Source organism: Andrena cerasifolii, chromosome 1 (assembly GCF_050908995.1).
Source record: "Andrena cerasifolii isolate SP2316 chromosome 1, iyAndCera1_principal, whole genome shotgun sequence".
In the NCBI taxonomy this organism is placed as follows: Eukaryota; Metazoa; Arthropoda; class Insecta; order Hymenoptera; family Andrenidae; genus Andrena; species Andrena cerasifolii.
In genome coordinates, this window is record NC_135118.1 from 31670106 (window position 1) to 31684252 (window position 14147).

Here is a 14147-nt window from a genome sequence, read left to right on the forward strand (position 1 = left end):
ATAATACTATAAACGAATGATACTGATAGGTAGATAGTAAAGATTGGAATGGCTTGAAATTTTTCTACTGCAAAGTTCACGATCTCGAATTTCAATGTAGAGTCGAGTTACAGAAGGAGGCGACGAATTTAATTTTGGAAAGCGGTCGGCGCGCAGAAAGTTGAGAACCTCTGGCCTATCCATTGCACGAGCCTTTTCTAGACGTACCAAAAAATTAGGCCACATCGCGACAAAGCAGAAAAAAATGACGTTCGATTTACAATTATCGATTCGTTCATTCGATTTTCGAGTCTGATCGAATCCAAGCAGAGAGTTTGAATTTTAAATTCGAATAGCAAATTTCGGTTTTAAGCTGCGCCGTGCAATTGTTGCACTGAAGATCACCGTTCTCTATAGGCTTTCAATTATTTAAATCATTCGTAACGATTGGTGTATCGTTTACTGATGTTTAAGGGAATTTTAATCACGTTTCCCATTACGAAAATGTGCCGGTTCACTCTGAAAACGACACGTCATTGTACCATAGTTGGAGCAAGTTGTTGACAGAGAAATCATTGCCTTATAAGGTTGCGGGAGGGCGAGATATACAGGGTTTCTCATTTAACCCGACCATCCTTGGTCCTTTCGATGTCGTTGATAAAAAAAAGTTTCTTTCAAACGAATATATATCATAAATAATAGACATTTGTTTCGAGGCCATATTTATCAATTCGAGGGCCTATAATATTATTTATTGTAATAATAATAATAAATAATAATAATAACAGCACGGCCTTCACGCGACCTACAATCACAATTACAGCAAGACACCCTTCTTGTATCGGATCTCAAAAAGTGAAAGGACATGTTGGACTCTGTGAGAAATATAAAAGAATATAAAATAAAACAAGTGCATTGGCTTTTTTATTTACGTAACCAATGATCGTACGAATTTATGTTACAAGTGCGTCACTTGGGATTTACAAAATAATAATTCTAAATTACGGGAGCACTCTATATACATAATGATACACGAGCTGGAAAATCTCGAATAATGTCGAACGCGAGTATGAACTGGAGTGTCGGTAATCCCTCGTTAGTCGAATGCGCGTGTGCCATTGGCGTAGAAACTCTCGGCGCGAATTCTTTCCGCGCGCGTAATCGTCGCGTCTCTCCCCTTTGCTTATTTACACAGAAATCGGCGATGCGCCGAACGTAATAACATAAATAAAGACAACAATGCTCCGGTATCCTCCCACTGTCCTATCCTGTACATAAATAATACCTGATTTTAGGAGACAACTCTACTCTAACGTTTCAATCTTCAACTATCGCACAGACACCCCGTTGATAGTGATGCCGTTTCTGTTTGACACTGGCTCCGCTTCGTAGTGCCCCGATCTGCCGTAGTGTCTCCTCACGTTGGTGCCGTACCTTTAGCAACGAAAGCCACTCGTTAAGTCTCTCTACCATCATTGTGGGGAACGCCATATTTCCTTTAAGGGGACATTCTACAGTCTCGGCCGAAAATTCGGCCACTTTTCGGTGATGGTTTTTATAATGAAATAAACACTCACCGTTTTCGAACTTTTCGGGGTACACTGCGCCACTCTTGATGCACCAAAAAAAATCTTTGTTGTTTGTTTATTTCATTTGTTTACGTAAATATTTCGCAGTGAAGTTGGCGTCTTCAGAATTTGACCCCTTGCTGGCGGTTGAAATTTCGGACGACTGGATTATCGGAAATAAAAAAACCAAACATATTTTTAATTTGCAAGAGTATGGCTATCTCGCTTACCGCGACTATGTTAACTTTTTTTTAATATTTCCCCACTTTTTTATATCGATTAAATAGAAAAGAAATGCCATTTTCGGTACTTTCAACTTTGATCAACAGTCATTTGAATAATTTTTGTCCAAAATTGTTCTTTCGCGGTATACTAACCATACTCCTGCAAATTAAAAGTATGTTTGGATTTTTTATTTCCCATGATCCAGTCGTCCGAAAATTGCAGCCGCCAGCTAGGGATCAAATTCTGAGCGCGAACTTCACTGCGAAATATTTATGTAAACGTAAAACCTCCCAAAACTCGAAAACGTTAAGTGTTTATTTCATTATAAAATTCATCACCGAAAAGTGGCCGACATTTTCGACCGAGGCTGTAGAATGTCCCCTTAACTTCACCTTACCCATAAGTGCTGCCATTTAGGCTGTAAGGGCTGTCGTAGAGCCCGTCTTCAGGGACATTCTCGTACATGGTGTTGGGCGTTCCGTCGTTGAGCGTGGCGTAAGACATCACCGCAGCGTTCTGATCCTCTTTTCTTTCGGCTGCTTGAACGTTCTCGGTGTTCTTCACCGGCGTAGCTTTCCTCCTAAAAGAATAATTATCATCAGTATCCAGTCAGTTGAAAATAAATGACTGTTAAGTAACATGACCGTAAATGCGCGTACAGTCTTAGATAGACGAGTCCAAGGATAATTAAGATAAATATGATGACTCCAGCCCCGATGCCAACGCTGGTCCCCACGCCTTGCGCTTCCGCTACCTCGTTCGGCATAACTGTTGGGCAACGCGAGTGTAATTAATGCAGATGGAAACATCCATGTCTCGCGAGACTTTCGCTCATAATACTTTAAAATTCCCACTTACACTCGCACTTGGGTTCGTCGCCGCTCCACGATCCGACATCCAAGCACTTTCTCAGAAACGGCCCGACTCTCTCGAACTGCGGCAAGCAATGATACTCCGCGGTCCCGCCGTACGTTGTGGTTCCGTTCACCACTATCACTCTCCCATTCTCTATGGGCCCCGGGTGTTTGCACTCGACGGCTGCAACCGTGAATCTCAATTTTCATACGGATCTACTTACTACTAGGTCGCTATCTAGGACAACTGGTCCAAACAATGGTCCCGCGTTCATTAAAAAGAAAACAAAGGCGGGGTATTTACAGAAACAGGCGGGCATGCTTCCGCTCCAGGACCCGTTCTGCAGGCACACTCTGGTTTCGTTCCCTTCCATGTAGTACCCACGTGGACAGCTGTAGTGAGCCACTCCACCCACGCTGTGAGTGGAAACTTGCGTAGACAGAACTCCCTCCTTCTTAGGATCCTTGCACCTGATTTCTGCGTTCGATACGTGTAGCAGAGATGTAGTACAACGTGGGAAATAAACGATAAGGAACTCTCATAGAGACAATTACCCTTGCAAACAGGAGTGTCGCTGCTCCAGGTGCCATTTTCCAGACACAGCCTCCTCGCAAATCCATCCAACTCGAAGTTACCATCGCACTCGTACAGCGCGGCTGCTCCATAGTAAGTAGCGTTCGACGTCAGCGTGTATCGTCCGTGCTGAGTTTGCTCCGGCTTGCCGCAGTCGACGTCTGAGGGAATCGTATGAATTTATTATTTATTCGTCGGGCAATTCGAGTGGCACAGCTTTCCAGGTTCCTTACACACGCATCGTGGCACCTCGCCGCTCCACTTCCCGTTGTCCTCGCAGGTGGACAGTGGTTCTCCGATCACCTTGTAGCCTCTCTCGCACCGGTACTTCGCCAGGGCAGCGATCTTGTACGAAGTGGCGCCGGTGTTCGAGTTCTCCGGAGTCCCAGTGCGAATCAGCGTTCTCCCGTACATCCGGTCGTTCCCCGTGACCGAGAGGATCCCGTGATCAGCGTAAACCGGCTCGGGGCAACGGATCTCTGCGATGAAAGTTTCATTACCCCTGTCACTGTTACGTGAACCAGTGATGCAACACTATGGGGACCTGTGTGTATACCTTCGCACTTCGGTGTCGCGTCGCTCCATTGGCCATTGTCTAAGCAGTATCTCCTAGACACACCATTCAGCCGGTAGTTCCTTGTGCAGCTGTACGTTATCTCACTTCCGAGGTGAGTCGTTCCATTCGCGTATTCCGCGGCTCCGTTCAACACCGGCAGGACTTTCCCGCAGTCGACGTCTGTGGGACAGAGAAGAACCATGGAAGTCTTGGAGCTCCGAGAAATATATCAAAGAAACTCGTTTCTGACGCCCTACATTTTACGAGATTTCGTTGAGGAGAACTGCGTAATGCGTTCACTATAAGACTTACACTCGCAAGTTGGTACTTCGCCGGACCATTCTCCGTCTTTGCCGCAGGTGTGCCTCGCTTCTCCCTGGAGCAGATAGCCCGCCTCGCAGTGGTAGTCGATGGCGCTGTGAACGTTCAGATCGTAACCGACGACGTAACTTCCGGCTGGCACCTCGGGCTCCTCGCACTGGATCACTGCGCTCGAAAGTTTTCGAAACCGTGACTTTTCATTCGCTCGCTCGATTTCCCACCCGTTTCCCCATCGAATTTAAATTGAAACGCTTCTTACACTCGCAGGACGGCGTGTCGTGGCTCCACTTCCCCTCCTTGCCGCATTCCTGCCTCGCTTCGCCGACCAGCCAGTAATCCTCCAGGCACGCGTACACCGCCAAGCTCTTAACAGTGGTGGTGCCGTTAATTAAGGACACGGAGCCGAATTCGATTTGGGCCGGTGCCCCGCAGTCTACGAACCGACACTGGGGCGCTTTGCCGGACCACTCGCCGCCAATGTCGCACGTAAGAACCTGTCGAAATCGATTACACGCGTTAAGCTTATTTCGCATGCTGCTCCCGGCGTGGTTGTTTAAACAAACTGCTTGCGCAAGCAGGCGTAACGGAATTTACGATCGAATTATAGAAACGCTTCGAGCGTAACGCACGAGAGACAAGAGACTAATAGCGAATTCGGTACCTCGCACTGACTCTGCACCAGAAAATTACTTGGATTGGTTGCTTCTGATAGAAACGAAGACAGCTCTATAATAATCAACCAATCCAAGTCGCTTTTTTACCAGTGCAGAACCAGTGCAGAGTCAGTTCGAGTTACCGAATTCGCTACATGGAACGCGAGGAACCGAGTTACAGTAAACTCTCGCTATGGGCTCGGGGTTGGCAGCGAGCGCTTGACGCGTAGCGTTGACGATTCCGAGCTGCAGGTGGCGCCACAGGGACGCAGAGTGTAGGCAAGTGAAAACGAAGCAAGCAAAGTATCGTGCTTTCTCCCCAAGCATTCCAAGAAGTAGCGGGGATAGCGACGAACGCTTAACGCACAGTTGAGCCAAGCCTATAGCGAGAGTTGCCTATACTTTTCAAGCCTCTTACATTATCCCCGAACAAAATGAATCCGTTTTGGCAGGAATACGTCGCAGTGGAGCCCGCTCTCCTTCCGGTGATCGTCACAACACCGCCGTTGATCCGCGGTGGTTCCGGACACCAATCGACTGGAAAACGACAAATTGTTAACTAGCTTCCAGGACGCGTCGCGGCGTCGTCATAAAATTGCTCTCGTACATAAACACTGTGGTTGGTGGCCGCTCCAAATACCACCGTCCCCGCATCTACGCCTGGCGTCGCCGAGCAGCGTGTAATTCTCCTTGCAGGCGTAATCGGCCAGCGCGCCGTGCGTCGTCCTTTTGTCGACCAGCGTGATGGTCCCGTTCTCCAGCTCCGGCAGGGGGCCGCAGTCCACGACTGGGGACATTTGAAAAGTGAAGACGCTGATACGCGCGACGACTACGAATGCCTAGCTGCGCCCTCGTTATCCTGGCATAAATGCGACTCGCGTATCGACGCGCTTGATTAAGCTTACATTTGCACGTGGGCGCCCCGCCGCTCCAAAATCCGCTCGGCTCGCACGTCCTGCTCTTCGAGCCGATTAGCATGTGCCCGTCGGGGCAAACGTAATCTACCGTCGAGCCAATGGTCCTCTTCGCCCCCGCTATCGTCGTGTTCTCTGACTTCTCCGGGCTGCCGCAGCTTGGTGGCCCTGCAAGTGTATTTAAGAAGTGAAAACGCTGCTTCTTGCTCTGTTCAGGTGTTCCCTTATTGGCAGGACAGCTGGAGCGTGACTAGAACGAGTTTCGCGGGTTGACAAGCTTAAAATAACCGTGACTGTTTAATTAAAAACACAAATCCTGATCCGTGTTGAAAGAACCGATGGGGGTGGGCCTCTAAACAAAGCTGGACGCAACTTTTGTTTGGATATACAGCCAATTTTTATATCAAACATAAAGCAAGCTCCACCAATAATGACACGCTCTGTGTACTCAGGCTGAACGAATTTGTCGCGGTGGACACTCACTGCTCTGGCATATCCAGTGCAGGTAATCAAGGTTGCAACCGACGTCATTCCAGAGCCAACTGCGCCCACCGTCCAGCACCACGCAATTCTGCTCGCCGTTATAATTATTCGGCTGATCCTTTCCCCAGGAAGGTTTCTGCACCACCTCTCCTAAAACAATCGACGGCAGAGCGTTTGATTTCACGCTGTATCGCAACCATTTCAATTCCTTCTTGTCTAGCCCTCCCATCTTCGCGAGAACCAGAGGAACCGGGTAGGAGTCTCATCGTTTAACGCATAATCTCTCCGTCTGCTCGATCCAGACGCAACAAACAATTAACTGAGATTATACGTTGGAGCAGACGCTCGCGGGTGTAACTTCCCGTTGGTTTCCTCACAGCGGTAACTTTCACGTTCTATTTATTAGCGCGTGCGATTGCGCCGACAGTCCGCCGCTACGGGTCGATCTTCGACGGCAAGTTCGAGGGGGCACGCGAATCTCCATTATAACGAATTCGGACGGGAGAAACGGAACTATAATTACCGCGTAATTGCCGGGCAAATTGATTGGCTGGGTACGGCGAATCTCGGGCGACGTTGCCCAACCCGGTTCCCATGAACGCCGACGATAAATTTAGTCGTGAGAAGAGAAGAACGGGGTTTCGGCCGCAGTCGATGAATAATGGAGAACTACGGCCGCGAAAATCGAAGAAATCGAGTCTTCCAGCACTCACCGTCCACCCATCGCCACGTCCGCGCTGTTATCAGCGGCTCCTTCTGCGCGCCTATCCAAACCAGCTGCGTTTTTAGCCTCTCCTTTCGCCTTTCGAGATTGTTCAGTATGTATATCGACGACGCGCCCTGCGCAGCAAGATAAATAAAAGTGTAAGTTACAAGTGCTTACTCGTCACACAATTACTCATCACCCGAAATTGAAAACGCTTTGGGTACCGAATTTCAACACACAGGAAAATAAGCCTGGAGAGTGAGTTCTTTTGTTAATTTTGAGGGGGGTTAATTCACAGGGGCGGATTTTCAGATTTGATGCTCCTAGACTTACAAGCGTGCGTCGCTGCTTCGGCGAAATATTATCAAATATTTTAATTTAAGAGGGTCGAGAGAATTTTAAGATTAATTCAGTTTGGCAACTCACTTGCGAGTTATTGCTAATTTTTTATATGAAAAGAAGGGAATTGTTTTTAAAGGTGTCGCAAGCCTCTGTGTTTTAACCTTTTCTAATTTTTTCCGCTCAAAATTTGTCGCACCACAAAATTTGCCGCCCTTCAAAATTTCATGCCCCCAAAATTCACAGCTCCGCAAAATTGAATGCTCCACAAAATTTGCCACTTCTCTAAATTGGATGCTCCCCAAAATTTGTCACTCCCTCAATTCTGCCGCTCCCCAAAATTTGTCGCTCCCTAAAATATGCCACTCTCCAAAATTTGTCACTCCCTCAAAGTTTTCGCTCCCCAAAATTTGCCACCCTAAGCCGCAGCCTACTTACCCCATACCCAAATCCCCCCCTATTAAGACACAAAATTTGTACGGTCTAAATGAACAATTAATAAATAACAATAACGATAATATAGTACATAGAAGTAAATGAGAGACCCTCCTAACTGATGAGCAAGATGCTAGTTTCATGAAACCTGTATCAACGTTTCATGCAACATGTATCAGCGTCTGTAAGCCCCTTTACAGGTACTGTCACATCACTCAAAGGATTTAGTTATTTAATAGCTAGAAAAAAGGGAACAGCGTTTGTTAGGACCTTGAATCCATGGACGAGGTCACCGCCTCTAGTCCGACAGTAATTCCTGGCTTCCAAAAACGAGCCTCCTTTTTTCACCACGAATTCGTAGCAGGTAGAGTTGAAGGCAGCCAGATCGGCATCAGCCGGAGTGCCAGCAGTGGCGCACCTGTCCGTCGAGAACTCTGCGGAAAATCGGGTAGAACTTTTCTACAGGAATTTTGTTTGACAGGCTGCCAGCGATCGTTCGCGCTCTTGAACTTTCCACTTACCGTCAACGGCGAACACTTCCACCTCGCAGAGGCTCAAGCTGCCCTCCACACCGACCAGCTGCAGGTACACGTACTGCCCGATCAGAGCCCTGGCGCACACGAAGGTCTTCGTGATTCCCTCCTCTGCAATGAAATTGTTCGTTACACTCATTCGAATGATTGCGTTCGAATACCTCCCCGAGTGCTCACCGATCGTGCCGGGGAACCAGGCGCACAGAGGGTTTCGCTGCAATTCCACGCTGCTGTTGCCAACGCGTATCTCGATGTCCTGGAGGGGCTGATGACCTGTCGAGAGAAAACTTTTCCAATTTCAATGCAACACGAGGGTTAAGCAGCTGGAGTAACGCTGAGGATGGTAGCCCTGAAAGCTAAGCTAAGCTATGCTATGCTATGCTACGTTTGAAAAAATTAGCTTCAATACATCCTTCTGAAACTGTTTCCACCAAAAGCTAAGCTACTAAGCTGTGCTACGTTGCTTTCGGGTGCTAAGTTAGCTCCACGTAGCTATGTTTCCGGAAAATCGCTAGCGAGAGAATCTTATGTGGAATCTTATCTCTAACTTATTTTTTGAAAACAAATGTAACACAGCTTAGCTTAGCTTTTGGTCGGAACGGTTCCTTGAGAGTGAAGCTAATTTTTTAAAACTTAGCATAGCATAGCATAGCACAGCATAGCATAGCATAGCACATCACAGCACATCACATCACAGCACAGCACAGCACAGCACAGCAAAGCACAGCACAGCACAGCACAGCACAGCACAGCACAGCACAGCACAGCACAGCACAGCATAGCATAGGAGAGCATAGCTTAGCAAAGGAGAGCATAGCATAGCATAGGAGAGCATAGCATAGCATAGGAGAGCATAGCATAGCATAGGAGAGCATAGCACAGCATAGGAGAGCATAGCACAGCAGAGCACAGCATAGCATAGGAGAGCATAGCAAAGCACAGCACAGCACAGCACAGCACAGCACAGCACAGCACAGCACAGCACAGCACAGCACAGCACAGCACAACACAGCACAGCACAGCATAGCACAGCACAGCACAGCATAGCATAGCATAGCATAGCATAGCATAGCATAGCATAGCATAGCACAGCGCAGCACAGCATAGCATAGCATAGCATAGCATAGCATAGCATAAGAGAGCATAGCATAGCATAGGAGAGCATAGCATAGCACAGCATAGCATAGCATAGCACAGCACAGCACAGCACAGCACAGCACAGCACAGCACAGCACAGCACAGCACAACACAGCACAGCACAGCATAGCACAGCACAGCACAGCATAGCATAGCATAGCATAGCATAGCATAGCATAGCATAGCATAGCACAGCACAGCGCAGCACAGCATAGCATAGCATAGCATAGCATAGCATAGCATAAGAGAGCATAGCATAGCATAGGAGAGCATAGCATAGCACAGCATAGCATAGCATAGCACAGCACAGCACAGCACAGCATAGCATACCATAGCTAAGCTTAATTTCCAGGTGGATCCTTAGCTTAAGGATGAATTCAAGCTAATTTTTTAAAACTTAGCATAGCATAGCATAGCTCAGCTTAGCTTTCAGGTGCATCCTCGGCTTAACGCCACGTCGATGGCACTTCCTTCTTAAGTTTAAGAAGAGAAAGTAGAGAAGCTTAAGAAAAGAAGCTTTCCATCGACTCCAGGTCACCCCACCTGTCCATTAGAAATTCCGGAGTATAAAATAGGGAATTTACCACAGCAACCTCTGGTCGTCACTCTGACGACCTTCACCGAGTACGATTTCAGGAGGTCGACCTTCCACCAGGGGCTGGGCTCGCTCTGCGTCTCCGTGCACCGTTTCCCGTCGTGCTCCGTGCTCGAGTCGCCGTCGTTCCCGTGGCTGGCGTCTCCTCCTCGCACAGTGGTCGACTGGTTCGTCGGTTTGCGAAAAGCAACGTTCGTACCTGTTGCATTAGACATTTAACAACGCCGCGTGACGGCTGAGAGGAGCTCGGAGAAGAGCGGCGTGTGTGGCTCGAATGAAAAACTGGCGCGCGGCAAATTGTTTGGAACGCCGAAGAAAGGTGCTGTTAGCCACGACCGAGTAACAAAACGGCCATTAACGGCAGGATGCGTTTAGTAATAGAGAGAAACGATTATCTGGCGTCGCAGCCGGTTTCACCGGGCTGCGAGTGCCTGCGTTTCGGAATCTTCCGGCTTCCATGGTTTTCCGCATTCTCGGCGACAGGTCACTCAAAATGAAAACCACGGAGGAATAACATAAGTACATTTTTGCTGACTTTCTAATTGCGGGGCCGCCTGGGGGTAAAGAGGAGTATAACGTGACATAGTTGGAAAAGGGAAAAACCTTTCAAGTTCAAAGAAATATTTAAACTTTTTAAAAATAGCTGTGGGTACAGGGAAATCACACAAGTCCAAGTGAAACAGGGGAATAATTTGATAAGCCCACGAAAAACTTAAAATTAAATAATTTGCTCTTAGAAAAGTTTGAAATTTTAATCAATTTAACCCCTTAACGTCTCGCTGAATTTTAGAAAAACGTGTAAAAATTACCACCCTTAATTTTGAGCCTGTGCGCAAGAAACATACCTAATATTACGAGGGTGGGTCTTAAGGGGCCAAGAAGTTAAATAACAACTTAAGAGTAACCTAAGAAGTGACTATTTGAAAAAAATGAGTATTAACAGAGGAACCAGCTGATAAGTCCACGGAGTTTTGAAAAAAAAAAACAAACAAAAAATTAATTTTAATGACAATCACACATATTTAATCAGAAAACCAAATAAAAACAGCCTTGGCAATATAAAATTGATTAAAAACGTTTTGATCTTTAAAATAGCTCCCCTATAAAATGCGGGAAATGCGACTCGTGTTCTCCCCCTGCGGTTTTCAAACGATTTCCGCTCGGCGCGCTGTGGCGGCTGTCACCGAACGAATCCCGATTGCGTAACGTCCCGCCGTCGCTGCCGAAACTTTCTTTCGGCGACCGTCTCCGACCGATTTTGCCAGGTAAAAGTGAAACGTCGTCGCAAGGAACGATAAAAAACGTGAGACCAATATCGGGACCGGGGGTCGGCGTAATTCAGCGCGGTTGCTTCAACGCCGCGCGCGAAATCGCTTTCTATCGGACGGCGCTGCATTTTAAGAGGGAAGAGCTGAATTTCGTCGGTCGCCGAGTGCAGCAGTCCCATCGAGAGAGATTCTCAGCGAGCATCGAGGAGAAAGCTCGCGAGCGATCTCGTTGTCAAGGAAGACGAGCGGTCGAACGTATCGGTGGAACAATTAAGGCGGATTCACACGTATCGGTTCAACTCGTCGGTAGATATCAGTGAAAAATATTCTGTCCCTTTTTTCGAATGCAGCAGCTCGCACTTGTCCGTGTCAGTTACTGGCAGTGACACAAAGGGGGCGCTGACTCCGACGGCGCTGAACCGTCGCGGAACTGATATGTGTGCGCAGACCTTTAATCCGTTTACAATTGAGGTGCGTAGTGGGAAAGGAGCCCATGCCACTCCCGCCTAATAAAATTAATTTTATGGCTAAAATTTGATAACACAATCCCTGGCAATAAGTTTCGAAACTAACGATAAATAGGTACCAAGATTTTTATATATGAAATGCAACGGTACACGTATGAAGCGCGTGGTAATGTTGAATTAGTGTATTTTAAAGTAAAATCGCTGCTATATGCCGAAGCCAGCGATTTTCGACCTTATTCTGCGATATTTAAGCGTTTGTAGCTTTAGACGAAATTTCCAGCATGTATACAAATTTACTTAACTCTACAAACGGGATATTTGAATTTTCATTACAGGCTCAGAAAAAAAGTCGAATTCTTCGCTATTCGGACCAATTGCAATTTTTTCCAAAACGACGAAACACGTTACCTAGTACACTGATCCTTCTGGTTTCTAAAAAAAACTCAAGTCGTTTGGACCAATTTTAAACAAGTTATACGATTTTACAGGGCGTTCGAATACTTTCGTGAGCCACTGTATATAAAAAATACTGATAATTCTCGTTAGTTTCGCATCTTTGCGTTTGGTTCCAAAGTTATTGCCAGGGGTTGTAGGTAATTGCCATTTACCATCTAATTCAAATACCTAGGCATTAAAATAATTTATTTATTATTACTTTAAATTAATTTATAATATGAAAATAATTATTCAGTTAAAATTTGAAAATAGTTGCCATTTACCATCTACTTCAAGTTCCGTTAAAAATAATTACAATTATAACCGCATTTCCTATAAACACAATTTCCCCTTCAACTTGCTTCCCCCTAAAACCGCGAGACGGTGGCATGTGCCCATTTTCCATCGGGCCCCTCAATTCCGTCTGTGACGGACTGACTACTCACCGCAGAACGGTAGGTCCCCTTGCCATTTCCCTCGGGCGTTGCACGTCAGGCTGCCGCTGCTGCACAAGCAATTGTCGGATGAGACGATCGAAATTCTTAGGCCGGTAATAAACGATGCGCGGAACGTGGACACGCGAGCAGATATCGTCAACCGTACGGATCGCAAAAAAAAAACGGAGAAAGTTCGTAATAAGATTGTGCTATTGGCTACTATCCTGCGTGCTCTTATGTACACACGGTAATGGGGGATAAATCTGCTCGTGGGACGTAAAGTTTGCGATATACAGGGTGTTAATAAAAACGTAGGACATTTTCTCAGGATTAGTTCCAGATAATGCTTAGTTTTTGCGGTTACCAAAATTTTTATACTCCGTGAAAATCGGGTCGGAACGCCTATTAAATGGCAACCCGGTTGGTAGGCGTGTCCCTCAGTTGGCTTAAATGCTATACAAGCAGTGGCGGTTGAACAGCCGCAACTGCGTTTCCGCCGATCGGTATTTCGATTATCATTTCGCCTTTGTGTTTTTTAAGGCGGGAAGGAAGGGAGGCGAATGTGACGTTACTGCTTCCGTAGAATATTACGTCAACTGACCAACGCACCTGTACTTTGCAAAATATAAACGCGCTTATAACCGCAAAATTAAGCTTATCGAGCATACGCGTATCGCAATTTTTTAAAAATTATTTTAGCGAGTAGAACCGATTATGGAAAAGCGTCCCTCGTTTTTTAAACACCCTGTACAGAGGAATGAGATTTAATGTTTTTTACGCGCTTAGGCGTGGAAGCGTATGGTAATTGTTCAGTGCTAGTATTAGTTGGACGCCTCGCATACCATCGCGTAAATCATTTATTTTGCTTTCAGTTTAAATTATTCAACGATAGCGCTCAACGTTCCGCGAAGCGTGAATATGTTTGAGGTACTAATTAGACTCACCCGAACAATTCGTATCCGACGTCGCACGTGTAGGTCGCCAGAGCGCCAGTCTCTAAGGTTTCGGTGGACAACGACACCCTGGCGTTCATCGGCACCGCCGGATGACCGCACTTCAATCCTGCATTCAAGAAAATTGCTCAGTCGTGACGCCGGGGACAGTGGTTCTTCGGAAAACTACAAACTCATTAACCATCACTCGGTGGTACATTGAACGTCCACCGAGGAATTCGCTTTACCGTTGCAAATCATTAAAACTGGAGTTCTCAATTCTGCGAGCTGTCATTTGCGAGTAACAGCGTATTTCCTAGAACGGATAGACCTTAATGCCGCTCCAGGAATAGGCGCACGACCTTTGCGTCGCGCAAATTAAAGAAGAAACCAAGCCGTCGAATGTTTCGGTCGGCGAAAAACTTTAACGGCCACCGAGTTCGCAGAAACCTCGGACTAGTATTACTGTGTCGTACTGGCAATTATGTCTGTAGCGAGCTTCGGGGAATTACCTAAACTCGAGGGGGCAACGCTGAACGTCTACGGTTTAGGTTCAGTATAAATACTATGAATAGTGGCATTACTGAATGCGCCGCAATTAACAGGTTTTCTCATTCAAATTATCCCTTAACTTTCGTTACGTAACTACGTCCTTGTTGAGAAGAAGGGAGGTGTCAAGGGCGCAGCTGGTTTTCCATATAACGATCGAGCTTGTAAGGCTCTCGTCCATAGGCTG

The 14147-nt window shown here is 46.6% G+C and overlaps 1 protein-coding gene across 1 annotated transcript; it reads right to left on the reverse strand.

The window, feature by feature from the left end:
* Positions 1-876: 876 nt before the first annotated feature.
* On the reverse strand, positions 877-13829 carry Fw (CUB and Sushi multiple domains furrowed). The gene is made up of 22 exons (XM_076825280.1): positions 13660-13829; positions 13424-13541; positions 12489-12547; positions 9862-10071; positions 8318-8413; positions 8129-8251; positions 7878-8041; positions 6841-6967; positions 6128-6277; positions 5636-5812; positions 5338-5517; positions 5149-5267; positions 4337-4571; positions 4069-4242; positions 3757-3936; positions 3434-3679; positions 3182-3361; positions 2931-3104; positions 2631-2810; positions 2432-2540; positions 2170-2352; positions 877-1413 (listed from the first exon to the last, which is right to left on the reverse strand). Exons 1-22 carry the CDS (start codon positions 13670-13672, stop codon positions 1308-1310), a joined length of 3303 nt encoding a protein of 1100 aa, XP_076681395.1. The 5' UTR covers positions 13673-13829; the 3' UTR covers positions 877-1307.
* Between the last annotated feature and the right edge of the window lie 318 nt (positions 13830-14147).